At 55.4% G+C, this 24,019-nt stretch overlaps 2 protein-coding genes across 2 annotated transcripts; one reads left to right on the top strand and one right to left on the bottom strand.

Moving 5' to 3' along the window:
* Positions 1-539: 539 nt before the first annotated feature.
* Positions 540-7,880, top strand: NCLIV_031580 (GA19392, related; the record flags this gene model as incomplete). The annotated part of the gene is made up of 13 exons (XM_003883354.1): positions 540-728; positions 1,633-1,740; positions 2,193-2,312; positions 2,714-2,884; positions 3,135-3,245; positions 3,587-3,682; positions 4,213-4,305; positions 4,628-4,789; positions 5,144-5,266; positions 5,698-5,844; positions 6,160-6,260; positions 6,792-7,093; positions 7,855-7,880. The coding sequence occupies 13 exons, from the start codon at positions 540-542 to the stop codon at positions 7,878-7,880; spliced, it is 1,749 nt and encodes a 582-aa protein (XP_003883403.1).
* Positions 7,881-10,031: 2,151 nt separating this feature from the next.
* On the bottom strand, positions 10,032-21,223 carry NCLIV_031570 (conserved hypothetical protein; the record flags this gene model as incomplete). The annotated part of the gene is made up of 9 exons (XM_003883353.1): positions 10,032-13,471; positions 13,848-13,959; positions 14,264-14,727; positions 14,938-15,832; positions 16,072-16,699; positions 17,060-17,814; positions 18,385-18,686; positions 19,216-19,828; positions 20,162-21,223. 9 exons carry the CDS (start codon positions 21,221-21,223, stop codon positions 10,032-10,034), a joined length of 8,271 nt encoding a protein of 2,756 aa, XP_003883402.1.
* Positions 21,224-24,019: the final 2,796 nt, after the last annotated feature.

The raw sequence follows: 24,019 nt of genomic DNA, 5'->3' as shown, positions 1-24,019 counted from the left end.
TTCTCGACGCTGAGATCGCATTTCGACCGCTGCTTCTGATGAAACAGACGAGAACGGAGAGACGGACCCACAGAACAAGAACTCGGGAATCTCGAGACCGGTGTCTGAGCTGTGCCTCTCCCTCTCTGCTGTTTTCCAGGCCGACGCAGAGAGAGTGAGAAGGAAGCAGACGGCACGCGATCCAGAAGAATATCTCCTAAAACTCGCGTTTCTTTCTTCGCGCTTCTGACTTCTGTTCTTCCTTTCAACTCCTCTCAGTGCATGTCTCTCTCCCTCCACACGAGAAGGAACCCCCGTCTCCCTGCGCTTCTTCCCTCTCTTCTTCTCTCGTCGCTTCAGTGCTCCGATTCCATCTCTCCTCTCTGTGAGTCTCTCTTCGCCTCCGTCTCTTCTCCCCCCTCCTTGGCCCACCATTTCGTCGTGCTACCGCCTCGCTTCACCCGGATTCCCCTCCCCTTCTGGGCCGATTGCGTAGTTCTGTCGCTAACCCTCTCCCCCTTTTGTCTCGACTTCATTTCGTGCTCTCGCATTTTTCGAAGATGAGTCGGTGGCTGCGCAGTCGCGGGAATGGAGGAAAGCCCGGGCAAGAAGCGAGCGTGTACCAGAATGTGAAGGCTGGCCTCCAGGAGCTCTACCGCTCCGTGCTCCTGCCTCTCGAACAAGACTTCAAGTTTCATCAGTTTTTTTCTCCTCTCCTCACCGATGGCGACTTCGCCGCGAAACCGATGGTCATGCTCATCGGCCAGTACAGCACAGGAAAGGCAAGAAGAGAAAAAAAGCGAGAAAGCAGCCGCGGAAACAAAAAGAAAACCCGCAGCCACGATTTGTGGTTCTGTCCCTCTTCTCTCTTTCGCTTTCTTTCTCTTTCTCTCTCTTGCCTCTCTGTTTTCTTCCTCTCTCTCGTTCTCTCTCTTGCCTCTCTGTTTTCTTCCTCTCTTTCTTTCTCTCTCTTGCCTCTCTGTTTCCTTCCTCTCTCTCTTTCTCTCTTGTCTCTCTGTTTTCTTCGTGCCTTTCTTTCTCTCTTGCCTCTCTGTTTTCTCCGTGCCTTTCTTTCTCTCTTGCCTCTCTGTTTTCTTCGTGCCTTTCTTTCTCTCTTGCCTCTCTCTTTCTTCTCTTTCTTGCACTCTCCATGGGAGGCCAGCTTTGCTGTCGCAGCTGTTTTCGCCTTTCCGCGAGGGGGAAAACAGTCGATATGCTTTGACGCGTGCGGCATTCTTTTCACAGTTTCTCCGACACGAGGGTTTCCGCCTTCTTTCGGCGTTCGCACCACCCTTGTTCCTATCCCTCGATCACTACTCGCCCTCGTAACCCAACCCATTTCACTCGATATGCATGTGATTATGAATGCATGCAAAGATTTATCCGCATGTACGGGTGTGTGCAGAGCTAGGCATCCACGTGGATATGTCATTTTGGAATTCACAAATGCACGTCCGGTGCCCACGTGTGCGTTACGGTTGATGTGTTTCTTTGGCTTTCTTCCTCTGTTGCGGGTTGGTTTCTCTCTCTTTGTCTGTGCTTCGCTCCTAGGATCGTGCGTGCGCCTTGTGTGTATCTTTGCTCCTGTGGGGAGTTCTCGGGCAAGATTTGCGTCTTCCCAGCTCGCCATCGCGTTTCTCGTTTTCGTTTCAGACGAGCTTCATTCAACACTTGCTGGAACGCGACTACCCCGGCCTGCGGATCGGCCCAGAGCCGACTACTGACCGCTTCGTCGCCGTCATGGAAAACGACACCGAACAGGTAGAAATGGATTCGAAGGAAACAGGAGAGAGACCAGAAAGCGAAGGCAGCGAAGAAGAAAAAAACCGGGAAGAGCGAGAAAGAGACGACGGGAGAGACGATGGGGGTGAGCCGAAGACGAGGAGAGAGAAACGCAGCTGGGACGAGAGAGACGATGGGGTGTCGACGTCCCTTGTGGAGGAGGAGAGGGGCGGGGCTGCTTCTTCGTCTTCTCGAGTTGCGTTAGCTCTCTGAAGTCCATTCTGTTTCCGCTTTCCTTAGCCGGCTGACGATGCCTCAGATTTGGTGTGCTTCTGTGCGTTGTCCTAGGCGAGTGGCGAAGGATTGGCGAAAAGATGCTCCTCGTTTTCGCTGCTTCTCTATCTCGATGGCGGATCTTTCTCGGTTTCTTGAGTTCCCGGCACGATTGACGCGTGTCTTCTCGATGGTTCTCGGCCGTTTTTGCCTCTCAGGTCGTCCCAGGGAACGCAGCCGTCGTGGACCCGACAAAGCCGTTCAGCCAGCTTTCGAACTTCGGAAACAATTTCCTCCTCCGCTTCGAGTGTTCGATGCTGCCGTGCGTGATTCTGAACGTAAGCCGAAAAAACGGATCGAGGAAAACCCGAAAACTCCGAGGGCGGCGCCACAGGCCCCGACGAGAAAAGCGAGGCAGCGCGGGAGAAAAGAGTGAGAAGAAGAGAGAAGACGAGGGAGAACCCCCAAAAGACACCAGAGAGAGAGAGAAGGAAAGAAGAGAGGGGAGAAAGCAGAAGGAAACTCAGACGAGCAGACAAAGAGACGGTCAGCAGCACCCGAGAGGGGAAACTGTGAGGGCGAGAGAAGCGATTAAGTCAAAACACTCGGTTGGCTTTTGTGCGGAGCACTGAGGCCAGACAAGCAAACACACTCGAGAGAGAGGGAATGTGCAGGTTCTTGGCACTTTTTCTCCCGGAAAAAAGAGCGGACCCTGTTGTGGGGAGTCGCTTCTCTGCAGGGGATAACTCTGATTGACACGCCGGGAGTCTTGAGTGGCAACAAGCAGACGAGTCGGGGCTACGACTTCGAGGGTGTCATCCAGTGGTTCGCGGAGAGAGTCGACTTGATTCTGCTGATTTTCGACGCCCACAAACTGGACATTTCCGACGAGTTTCGGAGATGCATCAACGTGAGTCGAGAGCGCGTGTTTTGCGGGGACAGTTTGGTCGCTCTCCCTGGCGTTGATTCGCAGCTTTTTGTCGGAACAGACAGCTCGGAAACGCGTTCGCGACATGTCGCCCCCTTTCCCGCTTCTTTGCCAAGGCGGCGTCTCGTGTTTGGCGCCAGGGACGCGTCGGCTTCCCTTCAGTTGCCATCTTCGTTTTTCTCCGGCCTGCTGCGCCGACATCGCCGCCCGCGTGTGCCTCTGTGTTCTTTAGGCGCTTCGCGGGAACGACACAAAAATCCGCATTATTCTGAACAAAGCCGACATGGTGTCCTACCAACAACTCATGCGGGTGTACGGCGCCCTCATGTGGTCCCTCGGAAAGGTGCGGAAAGAATCAACGGGAAAAATGGAGGCGGCGGAAGAGAGAGATAAGCAGCGCAAAAGAGAGACAAGCAGCGAAAGAGAAGAGTCGGCGGGGCGACGGAAACGGACGACTGGTGACACAGAAAGAAGACGAGGACACAGAGGCACAAAAGAAGGGGAAACGGAGACAGACGGCGGAGAGCAGAGGGGGGGGGGGGGGGGAGGGGTTAAAGAGAGAGCGCCTCTCGCCTCTGTGTGGAGGGGAAAGATCGCGCGACAAGAGACTGGAGAGCAGTAGAGACAAGCAAGGACATGGGAAACATCGAAGGAGGCGTTTGCTCGATCCCGTGCCTGTCGCAGGTCATTCCGTCTCCAGAAGTCGCGCGCGTCTACATTGGCTCTTTTTGGAATCATCCGTTGCAAAACGACGAGAACCGAAAGCTTTTCGAGGCGGAGGTATGCTCTATGTTCTCTCTCTGTGTGTGCGTTCTGTGGAGGGCGTTTCTCACAGCCTGGAGTTTCCGTGTTTCCCGCGCGTTCCCAGCCGGGGTTGTCGCTGCGCTGCGCTGTTCCTCGGCTTTGCCCTCCCATCTGGGAGCGTTCGTTCTTCCTGTTGCAAACTTTTCGTCTCTTTTCCTTCCTGCGTGGTCCACTCCTATTTGAAGTTGGCATGACACCTGGCGCTTCTCCGTTCGAAACACCTTGCTTTTTTGTGTCTCGTCTCTTTGCGCTTCCTCGCTCTTTCTCGACGCACCCCCGATGCCTGCACGACTCGCGACCTCCCGCAGACGGCTGCGAATGAAAAGCAAAGTGCGTTTGCTCCATATTTTCCTGTGCAATGTGGAAGAGCGGGGGAAGTCCCGGCCGGTGACGCTTTCTCCGGACGGCGCAAAGCCCACGAACTTGTCAGCTGTCTCTGCCTTCCCCGCCAGGTGTTCTCTCTCTCCATGTAGTTGCTCCCTCGTTTCTTTTTCTCCGTCTATTAGGCGAACGACTTGTATGCGGACATCGCGCGCCTGCCGCGAGATGCAGCCATCCGGAAAGTCAACGACTTCATCAAGAGAGCGCGACTCGCCAAGGTGCTCAATGGCTCGACGTGTCTTACGTTAATGTCTCCTCAGATTGGCGCTCATCCTTCCTTGACGCCACCTTACTCTTCTCCCTCTTCTTCCTTTTTTCTCTCTTCTCTTCCCCCTCTTCCTCTCTCTCTTCTCGTCTCCGTCCCCCTCTTCTTTTCTTCCTCTTCTTTTCTCCCTCTTCCTCTTCTTTAACGTCTTACTCTTTCTCGCGAGACCAGTCCCTTCGTGTGGTGTTGCCTTTTGGAAGGTGTGAAACGTTTTTGGACTTTGAGCGAGTTTTTTTCGCAGCGAAACGGACTTTTTCTCGGTGTATTTTATTCAGGTGCATGCGTATTTGTTGACGAACCTCCGCAAGCAACTGCCGATGTGGGGCAAAGACGCAAAGAAAAAGCAACTCCTCAACCAACTGCAACAAGTGTACCACCAAGTGGCTGCGGACCACTCCATTCCCCTCGGCGATTTCCCCCCAATTCCCTTAATGCAGGTGCGCACAAATGAACTCGCCTCTGTGAGCGCACACACCCACCAAATCACGCCTGCTCATATATATATATATATATATATATACATATATATACATATACATATATATATACATATATACATATATATATACATATATATACATATATATATATATATATACATATATATACATCCTTGTCGATATATATATAGGTCCACGTATATATGTGCGCGTCTAAACATATATATATATATATACATATATATACATCCTTGTCGATATATATAGGTCCGCAGCTCGCTCTCTGTCGAAGGGCGAGTGCATCGTACACATCTCTTGCTTTTCTCTTTCTGTGTCGACGTTTCTTTTCAGGAGAAACTGGCGACATTCGACTGGAGCAAGATCCCAAAGCTGGACACGCGGCGCATCGAAGCGCTGGACTTGATGATCAAAACACAAATTCCCCAGCTCATGGCTCTTATCCCCGCCGAGGAGGTCCGTGAGGGAGCAGAGGGCCGTGAAATCGAAACGAGGAACAGCCTCATCCTAAACGAGTCCACACTGTGCAACGCAGTTCCTGCGACAAACACACATTGCCATGAACTTGCATATGGGCATTTAAATTGGTAGATAGTCGTATATCTACCTGTATATATATACATATATACATATCGTCGGGGTGTCTGCCAATCTATTTATCTATCTATTTGTATATAGCATAGGCGTATGTATATATAGATAGATAGATATATATATATATATATGTATATATATCTGTTTTTACGTGTGCAGATGGTGTATACGGATTTGAATGTCTCTTTATAAACCTCTAAACATATATATATATATATATATATTCAGATGTATGTGTAGTTCCCAGCTTTTTGGGTGAGGCGGCAGTCGCAAAGACGCGTTTTTCTGTGTAGGCACAGGCGGCGCTCCATCCCGCGGACGGCAGCGTGGTGGAGACGAAGGCCTCGCCGTTCCTCTCGCTCAAGTCGAAGAACGAAGGGAATGCATGGCTGATCGACAAATTCCTTCACCAGCCTCTCGACGTGGAGCGTTACCGAGCTGTAAGAAAGTTCTCAAAATACCATGCAGGCCGCGCGCTGAGTGGGGCGGGCCCCTTGTCGCATTTTTTCAGAGACTGTCTTTCCGAGAAGGGATTGACGATTTCGTGATTGTGTGCGAGCGTCTTTTTTCCCGTCTAAGGTGAGAGCGAGACCCTCCGGAACGCCTTCCGCACAGCGCACACCCACGTGCACAGTTTCTTTCCGTTTCGAGCGACTTCGACGGGACAGAAGCCGCCGCGTCTTCGCGTGGATTCCGCCGGGTGTCTGTCCCTTGCACGAAATTTCGCGACAGTATTTCTCGGAGTTTTCTCTCAGGATTTCGAGGCTCTAGGGCCCGACAGTTGCGGGCGCATCAACGGTGCCCAGGCCAAGGCCGATCTCGTGAAGAGCAAACTGCCAAGTGCCGTTCTCCACCGGTAGGCGAAACGGAACGCTTCACATGCATATGAAAACGAACAAAAATGATCCGTCACATATACAATATATATATATATATATATATATATATATATGCATGCAGGTGTGCACCTTTCTACCTACACTCAATTATATATACATATATATGTGTGTATACATCTCTGTATATGTAGGTACTCTGTGGGATGAAGATGCATTGGTGCCAGCGCTTTTTATCGTTGAATGTTCCTCCGTCTCACATCGATGAAGACGGCTCTATCAACTGCTTGCATGGAGACGCGCGTTTCCTTCCCTCTGCGAGCATGTGTGGCTTTGCACGCTCTCTTGCTTCAGGCGCCAGGAGTCGTGTAGATTCGATCTGTCCAGCTCTGGGACTCCTCGAAATCGCCCCCCTCACCGTTCGCTTGCCTACTTGTGCAAGCGCACCCCACCGACACAGATCGCCTTGACGATCAAGCGCGCATGCAAACGTGCGTGCGCGTGCGGATGTGCATGCGTGTGTCTGGTGGCGCTGTGCGGTTGGTGTGCAGCGTGTGGAACTTGGCAGATTTGACGCGCGACGGCTACTTGGATTTGTACGAGTACGGTCTAGCTCGGCACTTCATCGAAATGAAACTGGAAGGTTTCGAGTTGCCTGCGTCGCTTCCGGAGGCCTTGTTGCCGTCCTACGATCCGCACGAGAGCGGCGCTTCTGCATCGGCGCTCTTGGACAGAAGAGAAGTCTCTGTCGACGAGCGCGCGCAGGGAACTTTCCGATACGACAGCGTCTCCAGGAGCCCTACAGGAGGAGCCGGCACCTTGGGAAGTTGGACTGGAGCTGGAACTACACCTGGTAAGCCTCAACCTCTCCAAGAATGCTGCATAAACCACACGCCACAGATCTTTCCAGATAGCTGTCAAAATCTGAGGTTCATCGACCTCTGAGTTCCTGCGCATCATTCTGTGGAGGTGAACTGCTTGCCGCCCTTTCGAGCGGTTTTTATGTGTTTCCGCCGAGTCGTGTCAGGCGACCGACTTTTCTGTGGACGTGAGAGTATCTGTCGCTCTTCCGTATATAAATTATCTCCTTTTCGTCCCTTCTACCTATCTGTCTCAGGTCTCTATGTGCTCGTGGCATGACCATCGGTGCATGTAAAGCGCACATGCTCTCTCTCTATACATTATATATATATATATACAGATATACATACATATATTTATATATATGTAGCGTTGCAGTTTTCTGTGGCTGCATGCATGCAAAAGCGTGGGGTGGCGAGGAGCTTTTGTCTAAAGGTGTGTGCTCTCTGGGTTGAACTGGAGAGAGAAAAGAGACGGTGTTTTCTGTGCGCTTGTCACGCCCGAGACACAAGTCCGGGTAGCTCCAGGCGGGTTGGAGAGTCTCCAGTTGCTCGAGTTTTTCCATGATTTCGTTTCTCGTGTGGACTGCACAAGTTCCCAGAAGAGAACGTGCATGCGTGTCACCGTTTTTGTGCTTTGCATTTGAGACGCAAAAGCAGGAGGGCGCAGGAGGGACGAAGAGGGGAAGCACATGTTTCCGAGAACTTCTCCGATGTCGTTTTCTCTTTCTGAATCTTTTGTTTTCCCCTGCAGACTCAGGAAATCCCCTAAGCGACTGAGTTTCCGGCTCTTCCTTTCATCGCCGTTTGTTTTCGCGAAAGATCTTCTTGAAGCTGGTCTTTGCGCGCGTCATCTTGTAACTGTTTACCTCTCTTTTCTCCGGTCCTTCGTTCATCGACTCTTCTTTTTTTCTCTCTTTTCCTCCTCGCTCCCTTATCTTCCTGTCTCCTGTCGTCTCTTTCTTTCTGTTTTGTCGTCGCTTTTTTCGTATCTTCCTTTCTGTTCGGTCGTCCTTTCTCTTCTACCTCCCGTTCTATTTTCTCTCTCCGCTTTTCTACCTTGGGTCGTCTTCCTGCACGCCCCAGCTTTTCCCCTCTCCGAGCAACCTGGAAAGCGAGGAAGAGGATGAGAGGAGAGAGACAAAAGAAGTGAAACGAGGACACACATGACCTTTCGAAGAGAAGAGGGACAGGGAAGAGAGACGTTGTGCACCCACGGCGAGCCGAGAAGCTCGAAGATGCGACTCAAAGACACTGGAAAAGGAGGGGAGACATACGAGGAGAAAGAGAAGAGATGTCCCGTGTACGTACACATATACAGACAGCGGCGCATCCACATATGTATTGCTGTAGGCATGCATGTACAGATCTGCGTATGTCTCTGTCGTTTCTGCGTCTCCGGCACTTCATTTAGAATTTCTTTTGTCGGCATCAACTCCGAATTGTCGTCTGCAGCTTCGTCGGTTCTCTCTCCGCACTCGATCTTCACGGTCTTTCCTTTCTTTGGGGCCTGTGTATTTTCTTCACTCTCTGTTTTCTCCGCTTCTTACGCGTTTAGCACCTCGGCGTGCGATTTGCGGAGCCTGTCTCGGAGAGGGAGGCTTCCTTTTCCTCGTCTGCTCGAGTATCAGAGATTGAAGACCGACGCCAAGCGTCTCTAACGCAGCTATTTGCAGCCTCGCCTTTCATCTTTTGTTCCACGTGCACCGAGTTTCAACGACTTGCCTGGCATTCAGGCGTCAGTGGAGACTCAGAAACATCCACACGTCAAGAGAGCTACATCTAAATTTGCTTTTATATATATATATATATATATATATCAGACTATGTCAGTACTAGCTCGTATATGTTAGTAGAAGTAAATCTACTGTACGTAGAAGTTCTTGCCAGTTTTAGAAATATATGTTCGTCCATATGTATATATATACATGTAGTACGTATGCATGTAAAGATGTATGAGTTATGGGAGCATTCGCAAGTAAAAGGATGGCCTGTCAGGAGACAGATCTGTGCATTCGAGCGCCAGGGGACGCACTCGGCGGAACGGGAGAAATCGTCTTCGCTTTTTCTGTTTGGAAGTTTACTCTTGAAAATGGCACATCTCAGGACTTTGGTCTCGAGAATGTGTGAAAAAGAAAGACGCCAATGAAAGAATGCGCACGAGGCGTCCGAACCACACGCGAACAGACATCCTCCATCGCGCATGCACTCGCCAAAAAACACCCCGCGATCGCAAGGGCCGAAACAGTACAGGCATACGCAAACGCATAGATCTGCACACATATATGTACTATGTGCATATATATATATATATATATATATATATATATATATAAATACGGATATATATATATATATATATATATATATATATATATATACGGATATATATATATATATATATATATATATATATTCTGATACAGGCAAGCAGCCCCTATGCTATTGGAAGAACGCAGCTGAGGGTCGATTGAGTGTATCCTTTTCTGTTTCGCAGAGAGGTTATGTAGTTTCATTGTGAAGAAATACATCTGAAGGGTCAAGACTTGAGCAGCCAGGTTGACCCCCTTTTTCTGCTTTTTCTGAGAAGTTAACCTCTCGCTTTCTCTGCTGTTTTTCTGCACCAGGCCGCCTCTCTTTAGCGTCTCTGTGTGTCGGAGACCCGCCCTCTTTCCCACGCTTCCTCCACAGAGAGCTCTTCTCGCGTTCCTTTTCCCGTCCTGGAGGCCCCGTGCGGTCGCAGCCTACACAGCTAGTGGGAGAAAGGGAAGAAGGCGAAAAGATCGCGCTTCTCTTTTTCTTCGGCGCCGAGCGCTGAGGACCGAGCGTCTCCGAAACCAAAGCGCAGCGACCGGATCAAACCGCCGAGACGCCTCGCGTGTGGGCCTTTCGAGCGACTCTGTTTTTTCTTGCTGTCACTTTCAGGAAAATCTAAAAGTCCAAGAGGTCTTCCGCAAAGGACGTCGCCTGACTCGCCGAGTCCCACTCGGGCTCTTCCTCGCGCGCCGCCTTCTGCCTTTTCCTCGGCCGAGTGTCCAGCACGCCTCTCGCGTCGTCCTCTCTCGACTTTTTCTCCGACCCCAAAAGAGAACAGACGCGTTCCATCTTCTCAAACAAGGAGCCGTCGTCGTCACTCCAAACGTCCAACTCGCTTCCCGTGAACTCGCCCTTTCCTTCTTCAGAAGAAACCGACGGCGCTGGCCGCGGCGTGCACTCCCTGCGACGCGCTCGGGCGGCGTCGGGCTCCACCGGGAGGTTCGTTCGTCGAGGGACGGGAGAGACGGAAAAGTTCCACAAATCCTCGTCGTCCTGTCGCGGTTTCGCCCTTGCCTCTGGTGCAGTTGGTGCATGCGTTTCTCTTTCTCCAGGTTTCGCGTCTCGCTTCGGGCGACCTCTGCCGTCGTTTTCGACTGTCTCTGTCTCTCTCGTGGCCGTGAGGTGACGCTCAGCCCGCGAGTTCGCCTCGTGGGGAGGCGCCTCTTCGCTTCTGCGCGCTCTCGCTCCTCGCGTCTTCTCCCCTCGTCTCAGATCTTCGGCTCCACTGCTCGCGTCTTCCCGCTCGCTCTCGTCGCTCTCTGACTCGTGACTTCCGAGAGGTTTCCGCGCAGCGGAACGCGCCGGCAGCCTCTCCTGTCTGGGCCGTCTCGCCTGTGCTGTTTCTCGCCAGTCTTCATCTTCTTCTGAAGAGAAGATGTTCACCTCTTTCTTCTTTCTACCTCGGCTATCATCGCGCTTTTTGCGTTCTTCCTGGCGCGCCTCCTGTCTTGGGATCTCTTCCCGAATCTTCGGGGCCTCTTCCTTCCTCTGTATCTCCCCAGCCCCGCTCCTCTTCTCCAGTCTGGCGCACAATTCATCCTCGCTATCCTCTTCGCCTTCCTTCCACAACTCCCTTCGGCTCCACGTCTCTTTGGCGGCTTCTTCCTCTCGTTCTCCTCCGTTCTGCTCTCGTGGCCTTGCGGGTTCTTTATCGCCTCGCGCTCCCCGAGACGCGTCGTCGAACTGCCGTCTCTCCCTTCTCTTCTCCCCCTCCCTCTCCTGTCCTTGTCGACCTTTTCTCTTGTCGACGCCCTCCATTCTTTCTCTCGCTCCTTCACTCTCCTCTCGCCGTCTCTTTCCTTGCCTTCTCTCGTCTCCCGTACGCTCTTGCGCTCCATGGCGTTCACGCTCTCTCCTCTCGTTCTCTTTCTCCTCTCTCCTTTCCTTCTCTCTCTCCTCTCTCCTTTCCTTCTCTCTCTCCTCTCTCCTTTCCTTCTCTCTCTCCTCTCTCCTCTCCTTCTCTCTCGCCTCTCTCCGCTCGTTCTCTCTCGCCTCTCTCCGCTCGTTCTCTCTCGCCTCTCTCTGCTCGTTCTCTCTCGCCTCTCTCCTCTCCTTCTCTCTCGCCTCTCTCCGCTCGTTCTCTCTCGCCTCTCTCTGCTCGTTCTCTCTCGCCTCTCTCCTCTCCTTCTCTCTCGCCTCTCTCCGCTCGTTCTCTCTCGCCTCTCTCCGCTCGTTCTCTCTCGCCTCTCTCCGCTCGTTCTCTCTCGCTTCTCTCCTTTCCTTATCCCTCTCCTCTCTCCTCTCCTCTCTCACCTCGCGCCGCTCGTTCTCTCTCTCCTCTCTGTTTCCTCTCTCTGCGCTCTCAACATCATGTGCTCTTTTCTGTCTTTCTTTTCGTCTCTCATCTTCCAGTGGTTCTTGGTCTCGTCGTTCCCGCTCTCGCCTCTCTTTCGCTCTTTCATCTTCTGCTGCTTGCCTTTTTTCTCGCATCGTCTGGAGCAGCGTCATCCACCCTTCTTTCTTTTTCACCGCCTCGAACAATCGTTTTTCCCCGGAGGTTTCCCAGCCCACAAAGCAGTTCTCTCTCTCCCTCTCAACCCTTCGCCCATGCGCTCCACTTCCCACCCTCGCTTCTCTCGCTTCTTCTTCCTTTCGCTTGATGAGCTCCTTGGTGACCCCGAGCAGTTGATTCAGCAGGTAAGTCGGCAAAGATCCTCGCTGAATGAACGGATGGAGAAAATCCAGAAATTGCAAGCGCGGAAATCTCTCGACGCCCACCAAGGGGCTCCCCTCTGCGTCGCCCTCTCTCCGCTCGCGCCCTCCAACCTGCAGCTGCCACAGAACCTCCTCCCGAGCCCGCTGAAAAGCTTTCTCTTCTTCCTCTCTTTCGTCTTTGCCTTGCGTTTCCTGCGTGCTTTCGTCTTGCGAGTTCCTGCGCTCATATTCGGCGGCGGCGTTCGCGAGACAGCGGTTGTGTCGAATCGCAGCCCGCCAGAAATTCACCATTTCCATCTGCTGAGCACCCGCGAGTACCCCGACACTGAGTCTCTGCGAGGCGACAACCGACCACTGCACGAGGTGGGAAAAGCGCTCTTCGACGTCTTCCGCAACGAGCGAAGAGTCCCCTACCTCCGCGTCTCGTGTCTCCGTCGCGACGGCCTCCCCAGCTCCACCAACACCCCCTCTTCCTTCTCTTTCTCTTTCTCTTCGTTCGAGGAGGAGAAGCGTCAGAGGCGTGAGGAGACGCGCGTCGAAGAGGTCTTGAGCCGTCTGCAGCAGCATCTGAAGCAGGAGGCGGAAGTTCTGTCTCTTCATGGTTTGGAAGAGAAGGCGGGATTCCATCGCCACCGGGGCTGACGGGTGATCCAGCATCGACAGCAAAGACGCGCCAAGACCTCCCACGGCCCAGCGCAGCTCTCGGAGGCAGCTCTGGCGTGCGAGGCGACAGCAGCCCAGCGCCATGGACTCGCGGACTCTCAACTTGAAGTCGCAGCCTGGACCGTCCTCCGGCTGCGCCTGCGCGCACGCCTCAAGAGCCTTCGGCTCTTGGGCAGAGGCGGCGTGCTGTCTCTTTTGCGGCGAAGTACACAAAGCAAAAGACGGAGAAGAAGCAAGGACAACTGAATCGAGATACGAGAGCGCGGAGGCGTCGTAGCGGGCCGTAGCGAGAAGGGGAGCACACGCCGTTCCAGAGAGCGCCGACGAGAAGAGCGAGGAGGCTGCGAGGGACGAGGAGCCACCGGCGAGGTCGGGGAGGTGCGAAGGCAGGGGGAAAGACGTTTCTGTCTTCTCCGCTGCGCGACAGAGACGCCGAGACAGCGCTTTCTCTGGAGAGAGGAACGCTTCGCTTGAGGATCCGAGAAGATCCAGAAAGTGCTGAAACGCGGACACGATCGCCTCAAGGTCCGACGGGATATACTCGTACGCATGCAGAGAAGGGAGAAGAAGCTCCGGGGAACGGACAGCAGGCGACTCGGCGCGGGGGGATGGCGACACAGAGACCGAGGACAGGGCCCGGCAGCACGCCTCGCGAGCCGACAAGACTGCGCCTTCGACCTGAGCTGCGGAGACACCAGACGAGTCAAGGAAAGAGACACGCGCGCTTTCACGATCCACTGCACAGCAGGGACACCGCAACCTATCGCAACCCGGTCTTTTTTCACAGGCGAACGACTCCGAATCGCTTCGAATTTGGCGATCTGTGCGTAGTTACACCTCTCCCCCTTTTAAGGTATGTGCATGTCCAGGATCACAGACATGCATATCCAGTCGAGCAGAAATGCCGGAGACGCCGCGCTACGTCTAGACCTGCACGCATCGACAGGCCTCCCTATCTTCCCGCACGCACAGCTTCTTTTCTGTCTCGCTGTCTGGACACCTGTGGAAGACGGTTGCCCTCACTCGGATCGCGCGAAGACAGAGAAAGCCCGTATGTGTGTGTGTGGCGTGCGAACCTCCTGGCGAAGGAAGTGAAAGACACTTTTCGCTTACCGAGGGTCAAGACAGAGACGAGAGAATTGAATAGAAGCAGCGGGCGAGTCTCAGTCTCGAGGAGAGCTGCGAGAAGTACCGTCGACCGATTGCGGCACGCGGCGGCTTCAGCCTGCCGGGGAAAGAGGCGGCGCATGCAAAACAGAGCAGGAAAATGAGAAGAGAACGAAACTGCGAGCAAACACGGGGAAGACAACAGAACTCGACCGAGAGAAGAGAGGCTGGACGGCCACTGGCACCAGTGATGAAGGCGGAAAGGCAGGAACGCACACGGAAACCTGCAGAGAAAAAACAGCCGCGCGGCGAGCAGACGCGGGGGAAGACAGAGCGAAATCCGTAGGCGAAGCAGGCACAGCTGAGCACGTGGACAAGCCACCCCACAGGAGACCTAACTCCCCCGCTGCTGCTTCACTCACCAAAGTTTCCTGGAGCTGCCTGGAGACAGCACTGACCCCTTCGCGGGCGTGTTCGATCTCTGCGGAGACCGTGCGGCTGTCCCGTTCTCCCCCCTTTCCTGTCTCTTGTTCTCCCGTGTGTGCCTCTGCGGCGAGGCGACGCGCCGCGTCCCTGCTCTCGACAGTCTCTTGATCTGTCTCCTCCGCGGGCCAGCCGTCGAGGATGTGTTTCTCTCCCGCGTATCCGTCCTCGAGGTCGGCGTCCCAGCCGCGCATGGCCGCCTTCTCTGCCTGTCTCTTCTCTTTCCCTTCTCTGGCGTCGCCTCCGATTTCCGGAACCGAAGCCCCTTGCGCTCGGTAGGTTTCCAGCTGTGCGACTCGCCGAATTTCGCCAGTCAAGTTCGAATACAGGAACAGACTGCGGTACGCGAGGTGGCTGTAGATCGCGAGCAAAAGATCCGACGCATGCAACACCAGACGCGGCGCTGAAAACGAACCACGCGACACACAACTCACGGACAAGTGCGTGAACCGAACGCTCTCTCCAAACCAACCGCACCCATCGCTGTCCGCCACCGGCGCCTCCAGGGGGCTATCTCTCTCTTCGTCTCTATCTCTCTCTCTTCTCTCTCTCTTCTTCTCCTTCCGTATCACATCTGTCTCCCTTCGTCCTGTCTTTTGCTCGTTGCTCTTACTTGGGATTTCCGGCACCTCGCCCATCTCTGCCGGTCCGTTCAACTCTATTCTTTCTTCTCCGTGAACAGTCGCGAGTTCAGCATTCGGCTCTTCGGCCATCGACGCCATGACTCGCATGTGCAGGATCGCGACAGCTGTCTCCGTCGCTGTTGCGAGGGAGGGAAAGGACAGCGCGTGGAAGGATTCGAGTGCGCTTTCTCGCCCCGTTCTTTCGCTGTCTCTGCCCCGCGGCTCGGCGAGGAAAGAGAGACACGTGGAGTAGAAGGACGCGAGGCGAAGCAGATTCGCCTCCAGTTGCACAAGGTGCATTTCAACCAATTCTCTGTGCTTCCTGGATTTCCGCAAACGACTCAGATCAAACACGGGAGGTGCCTGTGCATCTTCTCTCTGAGAGTCCAACGGCAAAGGCCCTCTCCCCTCTTCCCGCGCGTCGCCGCCGACCTTCGCCGCCGGGTGTCTGAACAGGAGCGCCTGAAGCGACTCGCCGCTGGCGACTGACGCAGAGAGAAGGCTCGCATGCAGCCGCGAGAGCGCCGCGGAAACGGGTTTCGCATCCAGAGGCGCGAGAAGCAGTGCGAGATTCGAGAGACAGCTGAACGCCGTTCGAACCGCGAGGGGCGAAGACGCAGAGAGACAGACGGAGGTGAGAGCGGCCAGGGCGCCCGAGGGGGAGAAGAACGGCGACGTGTGCGCACAGATCGAAACCGGAGACGTGCAGGCTGCAGAGAGAGGCGAAGGGGAGAGAGGGAAAGACGACAGCACAAACGGCGCGGAAGACAGAGAGGAAGGCGAGAGCGTCAGAGCTCTTTGGGAAAGGTGGAAGGAGAGACAGGGAGGCGGAAACGCTGCCCAGTAGACGCCCGCAAGGAGGAGATACAGCTCGTCTCTGTCGGCCTGCAGAGAGACGAGACACAGACACCGAACGCGCACGTTGTCATGGAGACGTCCAGACGAAAGAAGAACGCCGCGGAGGCGCTGCTTTCTGTGTACGAGCGGAAGTGAAAGGCACACAGTCGTCACGAAAACACCGGAGACTCGGCTGGCACGGGCCGCGCTGATCTTCTCTCGAGGGGGAGACTCTTCTGCGTGAGTCGGCAGCTCGTCCCTCGAGTGTCTCTCTCTTTCCTTCTCACTTGATGGATTCTGAGCAGCATCGGCAGATTCGCAAAGACCGCTTCTGTCCCCTCGACGAGGAACTGTTTCTCTTCTCGCTCTTCGTCTTCTCTCTCTCTGTCTCGCTCTTCGTCCGGCGCCGCTTCTGTCTCCAGTCGCCCAGCCGGCGGCTCTTCGCGCGGGGTCCGTTTCGCCTTCTTCTCCGTTTTGTCCTCGCGGAGGGAGGCCTCGCAGCCCCAGACACGACCCGGGGCGAGTCTGGCGCCGTCTCGCTCCCTTTCCGCCCGAGCGCGCTCCACGCGGCGGACCTTGCTCGGTTGGCGTCTCTGCTGCGCTTCGCGCTGCCTCAGCTGCAACAGCTGAAAGCTCCTCGCGCAGAACTGCAAAAGGAGTTTCCGCTCGCCTTCCCGCAACGCGCAGCGCTCGTCGCCCTCCGCTTCGCCTCGCACGAGCAACTCGAGCATCCGCTTCGGCTGCTTCACGCCCGCAGCCAGCCCCCAGAAACCGTCCACAACTCGATCCGCGCACGCAAAGAGCAAAGAAGAAGAGACGGCGGCGGAGAAGGAAGAGGGGGGCGAGCGAGGGAGGTGGGCAAGGCAGAAGGAGAGGAGAAGGCGCAGGCCGCGCTCGGTCGAGGGGCCGAGACGGCTGCAGGGTATACACAAGGAAGAGGCAGCAAACGACAGAGACGACAAGCATGGAGGGGAAAGGAAACGACTCGACCTCTTCACTCCGAATCCGGCCCAGAGCGTTTTCTGTCCCGTGCTCTCTCTGGCTCTCACTTCGCCGAGATATTTTGCCACCGCTGAAGGGCCGCGTTTTTTCTTTTTTTTCCCCAGTTTTTTCCCTCACACGACCGAACGAGCTGCACGATCCGCACCGGCGAGCGAAAGGTCTCCTTTCCCCCCCACACAAACTCGAATCGGAGACTCCCCACACAGCCTCGCCCCTCGCCGGTTTCAGTGCTGACTCGCCCCGTCGTCGTGTCCAAGGCGCGCGTCTTCTCACCCCTCTTGCGGTGTCTCTTCGCTCGCGTTCTCGGCTGCGAGGCGTCCGCCCAGAAAGAGCTCGTCGAGGATCGGAGCAGCCGCCGCTGCCGCCTCCGTCCCCTTGGAAGTCCAGAAAGAGCTGAGCAGCTTCTCGCCTTCTTCCTCGCTGATCACCCACACGCTTTCTTCCTTTTCCCCTCTCTCGCCTGGCGTCTTCGTGCCTCCGCCGTGTTCGGTCCGCGTTTCGCCTCCTTCTGCCTCGCCCGCGTCTTCGGTGCGTCTCCGGCCGTGTGCCTTTGCTGCGTCTTCGCCCGTGCTTCTTTTCGTCCCCGCTTCTCTCCAGCTGCGCGTGGCCTTCGCAGCCGGCAGTAGCGCATGCAACGCCGCGACTGCACTGTCTTCGCTTCCGGCAGCGAGGAGAAGAACAAGAGGCCTCGCCGCCTTCACAAAGGTTTCGGCTTTCTGCCGCGTGGCGTCGTCGACCTGTGTCTCGTCGCCGTTGTCGCCTGCAGAGCCTGCTGGCGAGGCATCCCCCGCAGCTTCGGATCTTCTCTCTGGCCGAGCTCGCGGGAGCGCCTTCTCGCTCGCTTCTCTGGGCAGAAGCAGAGAGAGAGCGACAGAGAAGAACTCGAGCGAGGAAAGAAGCGCCGTGGACTGGAAGACGGAGACGGAAGCTTTAGGACCCGCCGCGTCGGCGAGCGCCGACAGAACTGCCGCTTGAAAGGGGAGACACCCCAGCACGAGAGCCGGCAAAGCCGGCAGGAGATACGAAGCCTGCGAGGCACAAAACAGGTAGCGGAAGAGCCAAGAAGATGGTGAGAGCACGCAGGGTGTGCAGGCGAGAGAGCGAGAGACAAACGAAGCACGGAAAGTGCGGGCGCAAAGACACGGAACGAACTACGGAGAGGGCGGGAGAAACAGGAGAGAGAAAAGAGAAAGAGGCCGTGCAAAAAGGACAACAAGAGGAGAGGCAACGGACGAAGGAGAGGCGTGCGCGCTTTAGGGGTGGAGACAACGAGAGCAAACGAAAGAGCAGGGAGGCGAGGCGAAGAAGACTGGAGAGACGCGGCCAAGCGCCAGAGAACGTACACCAGAGAGGCCGCTCTTCGAACCATCGCCGACCAAGGTTCCCTTCTTTTCACTCGCCGTGTTGTCGGCCCAAAACGCGGTTTTCTGAGAGTTGCCACGAAACGCGGGCACCTGTCCACGCCGTCTTGTCGCTTTTAGATCTCCACCAGCTTCCTTTCCGACAAGTCGACGTACACTCAGTAGCCTACGTGGTCTGCATCCCAACAGCTCTGCCTAAGCGAGGGAAAACGTCTCCTCTCTCTCCCTGGTTCTCACCATAACGTGCAGCGTTTCTGCGCGGATGAGGGGACACACATCTCGAGAGCGGAAAGCCAGGGACTCCGCCGCAAGAACTTCGAGCAGCTGTACCGACACCCGCGTGCTCCTCTCGGCTCCATCAAGTCGCCCGCGAATGTCTTCCACAACTCTCTCTCCCCACGATGAAGAGGAGGAAGAGGACGAAGGAAGCGCTGGAACGTCGTGTGTACACTGCAGCTGAAGAAGCTGTTGGTGGAACTTGCTTTCCTCTGCATGCAGTGAAGCGAGCGAGGCAGCTAGGCCCTCTGAGATTCCCAGTACTGCGGCAAAGCAAACATGCACAGAAAAGGCGAAAAGCGGGAAAGTGAAGAGCCACGGCACACAGTGCGAGGGAGCGAAAGGGGGGAGGCGGCGAGAAACGGAAGGCGAAAAAAGAGGAGCAAGCGATGAGGGGGGGAAAGCCAACAAAAAGACAAAAAGGGACGAACATGGAGGAAAACAAAGAGCATCGAGAAACAGGCAGACAACACACAGATACGGCTGCAACTCCCGTCTGGTGCTTCTCCGGCTCTCTGCATTCTCCTGCGTCTCCTGCTTCTTTCGACTCTCTCTCGTCTCCCTCCTCTTCTCCCTCCTCTTCTTCCTCATCTTCATCTCTCCCTTCTTCTCTCTCATCTTCATCTCTCCGCTTCGTATTCTCTCTCATCTTCATCTCTCCCTTCTTCTCCCTCATCTTCATCTCTCCGCTTTGTATTCTCTCTCATCTTCTCTCTCTTCTTCCTCTCTTCCTTCTTCTCCCTCATCTTCCTCTCTCTCTCCTTTCTCTCTTGTGCATGCCCTGGTTGGTACCTGCAAGCGTGGCGGCGGCGCGGATTCGCCTGGCGCCGCTTCCAGCGAGGCCCGAGAGCAGGCCTAGGAGGCCGAGGCTGCCCAGGGGCTCGAGCGATCCCTCGCTTTGGCAGATCAGAGTCGCCTGGAAAAAAACGCTTTTGAGCAGCGAGCGAAAGTTATGGAAGGTCTGCCGCGGGAATTCCAGCAGCGCGCACTGCTGTCGCTCGCCGATAGGCGCCGACGCTTTGTCGCCTTTTAGAACCCTCTGACAGTCGGCCTGGTTCCTCCCTGTGGCTGCGCCTTCCGCTCCGTCGCTCTCCCCAGCCGGCCCGCGCGACGAAGGCGCCAAAGAGACAGAGACAACAGAGCCAGCAGAGACGCCCGCCGTCTTCTCCTCAATCAGCTGAGCAAACAGGCGACAGATGCCCCGTTGCAGAATGCGCCGCGCTGCCGTGGCAGGCGCAGACGCCGGAGGCGGCAAGGAGACAGCAGGCAAGGCGAGGGCGTCGAGGCGCGAGAGGGACGACGGCGATTTGCGTCGAGTGGATGCACGTCGAAGAACGGCGTAGGACTGGATCAGCAGAGGCGCTAGATGGTTGGCGTGGAACAGAGGCGACGGGAGGCCTCCCACCTGCAAGCGAGAAGGTCGGGAACGGCGGCCAGAGCCGGCCGAAACGCGAGGAGGAAAGTGTCACGAGGAAGCGACAGAGCGAAACGCACGCGACGGCGCAAGAAAGGTGGACAACGGGGCGGGCCCCGCGGCCCCGACCAGAGCGATAGGGCGTTTCGAGGAAGAGCTTCCAGAGACGAGGGAGACGCGGGAGAGGTTGAAAAGGAGAGAGAACGACGCGAGGCATCGTCTCGGAAGACGCAAGAATAGAGAGGAGGGGGAAAATGCAGAGTGAAAGTCGCGACACAGGAAAGAGCCGGAACGGGCACCGTCCCCTGGATGCTTGGCACTTACCTCGACAAGCATGTTGAGGACGGCCGCTGCCAGCGTCGCCATCGTCGCAGCTGCGTTCTCGTCCCTTTGTCGCTCCCTCTCTTCTCGTTCTTTTCCTGCATGCGCCCCCATTCGCTTCTCTCGGTCGCCCCCCGTCTGCCGTCCGCCATTGCACCGTGCGTCTCGCCCGCCCTCAGAGTCTTCCTCTCCCTCTCTCGCGCGCTCTCTCGCGTTTGTCTCGCCTTGTGCTTTGGAAATCTCCGCGGCAATTGCTTCGGCGACTCTTTGTGGACAGTACTGAACGCCGGTTACGGAAATGAGGCTGTCGAGCGACGCGTCGAGGGCGCGGAGCACCTCTCCTCGCAGTTTCTTGCTCTTTCGATCTCCCGAGCGCCGCGAGAGACTCCGCAAGTCCCCTGTGCCCCGACCGCGCTTCCGCCCGGGCTCCGGCGCCTCGCCGCCTCGAGCGGGGCCTGATGAGACAGATGATCCATCCAGGAGAGCAGGGAGACGAGAAGAGTTATCGAGATCTCCAGCGCGCCTCTCACGCAACGGATTTGAGCAACGGAGTTTCCCGGAGACGCGGAACGCCTCAGGGCGGATCCTCCCCGCAGTCACTCGCGGCTTCTCTTCCTCTTCCTCGTAGTCCTCATCGTCGAGGTCATCTTCACTCGTCGACGAAGACTCCAGCGTCTCGTTTTCTGTGTCTGTCTTCTCTTCCTCTGACGCATCCTCTTTCTCTGACACGTCCTCTCCCGATTTTTTTTCGTCTTCCGTGAGTCCTCCTCTTTGGTGCGCCGTTGACTGGGAAGGCCACCGCGCCTGTATCCGCGCTCGTGGTCTTTTTTCCGCGGGTTTCGCTGTATTCTCTGCGGCTGGTTTCCTCCCCTGCGGCTTCACCGACAGGGGACGAGGAATGAGGAACCCGTCGCGATCGCGAGTTACTGCTTCGCCCTCGGCCGCCGTCTGTCGCCTCCCATCGTGGCTGTTGCTACGCTTGCTGTGCGTCGACGCAGGCAGAGGCAGAACGTTTCTTCTGGGCCCATGCCCAGAAGAAGGCGCCTTCCCAGACGCGCGTTTCATGCTTTCTCAACCGGCGCCTGTCCACAGAACACGACACCTCAACGCGGGCGCGGCCGAAGCGTAGAGGGTCGGAAGGCTCGCACCGACGCAGCCGAGGACTATGCTGACGAATCTTCTTCGATGCTGCAAAGGCCCAGAGTCGGTTCAAACAGGCTACTCGCGCTCAAGGCGTCACGCCACGCACTCTTAGAAAACGCCCAGAGACACTAAAGACAGCGATGCATAGAATGTATATACACCAGGCGTACACAGATACACCTAAAATACTTTTACAAACGAGACCTGCACATGCCAGGTTCTCTGAACAAACACATACATCTGCATCTACATATATATATATGTCTTTGAATATATATATATATATATATGCATGTGGAACTGTGGAAAGGATGTTACGTCAAGCAAGGCCGATCTTACACAAGAGGCGAGACTCAGGCACACGCGATTCGGCCTTCGCGCATGCACGGCAAGGGACGCGAGGAAGCGGTCTCACGGTTTTACAGGGGAGATGGCAGCCAAACGTTTGCCGCTATTCGCATGGCCCACGCGAGGCTGTAGATACGCTCGGCCGCGGAGACTGTAGCGCTCCGTCGCTTTCCGGTTTTCGAGAGGCGCGCGAGAGCACCGGGACAGCACAGTGGCGCATAGAAGCATGTCACAAAGCGGCGAATGCAGGGAAGAGGGTGCGAGAGAGAGAAGCGCTGGAGGAGAGAGCGGAACGGCAACTCAAAAACGTTGAAAAGAAACGCAGTCAAACAGAAGCTTGAACAGGACCGGAGAAAACCAGGAATCGCCTCGTGAGCGAAAACAACCCGCCAGGATGACTCGAATCAAAATCTGCCCTGTTAGCATTCTCAGAAAAAGCCACCGTGAAACCGGTCAGCAAAAGAGGGAACGCTTGCAAAACTAACGCAGACAAAATATCTGTGCACCTGAGGTATGTATATATATATATATATATATATATGTGTATGGAATCGTATCATACATGCACATATATATAGGTACGTATATGTGATTTGCAAACAAGGAGGCGGTTCAATGAAATGCAAAAGGACTCTAGACAACTATCCACATGTCTTCCGTCGACTTCCGTACGCATGTAAACATATCCATAGATCCGCATGTAGCGGTACAGGAGCACGTCTCCCAGGGTGGGCCTTCCGCTGTCTCATCTGAGGGCAGAAGACTCCACCGGTCCACGCACATCTGTTATGTATATTTGCACGTGTCTCCCGGAGGTAAGCCTTTGGAAAAGCGTGTATTCAATCGGGCACGTCCAGAGACGTGAACTGCAGCGAATAGCGTTTCTTATCTATTGGGAGAGCAGAGCAGCAAAGTTCGCCGGCGCTGGATTGCGTAGGAGCCAGCAGAAAAGGCGAGATCCTTTCGCACAAAGAAAGCGTCGTAGGCGGTCGAGGAAGTTGAGGCGTCTAATATTGTTGACAGCCAAAGACCAAGGCCTCGGGATGCAGACAAAAAACGTTTTTGACATGAGCGGAGCAAGATTGAACAGGGAAGGAAGCAGTCCGGTCCCTCCGGTTTCTGGACGGGTGTGCATATGTGCCAAAGTAAATACAAAAAGGGGAGAACGCGGTCAAGCAAAAGAGCAGAAACTCGTACACGCTGCTCGTGTACACGCAGATATCTCTGGGTATGTCGATCTGTCGATGTTTTCGGTTTTCTCTTTGAGCCTCGCGCCCGTAGAAGACCCACAGACACGAAGAGGAGACGCGGGGGTGCAGTTGGTGGTTTTTTCTCTCCTGTCGGAGGCAAGAAAGAACCACAGCGTTTGGAAAAAGGAATGGACCTGCCGTTCATGGCTCCTGTCTCCCGGCTGGCGGGTTTCCCGACGGTGCGGTTCGCATGTCAGTAGCACACTTTTTGACGGGCGAGAAAAAACTGTCGCGGCAACCATCAAAAAGCGAACGGCACAACCTGCAAAAGTCGGAAGAATACGCAGCGTTTGGCCTCAGTGAGAAGACGAGACAGAAAAGCACAAAAGACGGCCGCGGCGTGTCTTCTTTTGCTCCTAACAAAAACCTGCATGAACGTGGCAGTTGGGGCCACAGCACACGGTGGGGCACAGATACCGGTTTCTTCTGAAAAAGGAACGCATTTCCCGCCTTCCGTGAGCAGAGAGAGCGCTTGCAAAAGGGAAAGAGGTGGGAAGCAAGACAGCTTTCCTGCACCAGCTGACAGTGCGGCCGCGAAAAGCGAGAAAAAGCCGGAAACAGCTGGCGCTGGGGGGTGGGGCACACAGACAACGTGCGTGTTCCTCGGCCCTGGTTGATGTGTACATACACCCGGTCTGTCGAGAGAGAACGCCAACGAGTGCCTGCGTGTCGCTTTTTCCTCAAGCTTTAATGGCCGTGCTTCCTCAAGAGAAGGCGAGTACCGTGGCATCCAGAGGAACGCAGAAGACGAATCGACGACGGGGAAAGAAAACGTCGAGAGGGGGCCGACGGGAATGGCCGGAAAAACTGAGTACTCGCCTCTGCTCCAGGCGCTGTACACGATGTGTGCTCGGAGGAAAACCGAACGGCCACACCTAGCTCTAAGCTTGTTTTGCCCAAAGTGTTCCGAGAAATGAAAAGCAGCTCTCTTTACGCCTGAAGCCGTCTGAAATGGGTTTCTGTTTCAGCGGGTAGAGGGCTCCCTTCCGTCGAAAGAACCCTCGTGACGCGAAAAAGCGACGCTCAGCGCGTGCATTGCTTTGAGCACACACAGGTTCGCCGCAGAGCACAGTTGGTCGCATGCGCGCCATCCACCGGGCCCCTCGGTGGCTTTTCTGCT

This window comes from Neospora caninum, chromosome VIII (genome assembly GCF_000208865.1).
Source record: "Neospora caninum Liverpool complete genome, chromosome VIII".
In the NCBI taxonomy this organism is placed as follows: domain Eukaryota; phylum Apicomplexa; class Conoidasida; order Eucoccidiorida; family Sarcocystidae; genus Neospora; species Neospora caninum.
Note: the sequence above shows the minus strand (reverse complement) of the source record. Positions and strands in the feature narration are given on the sequence as shown.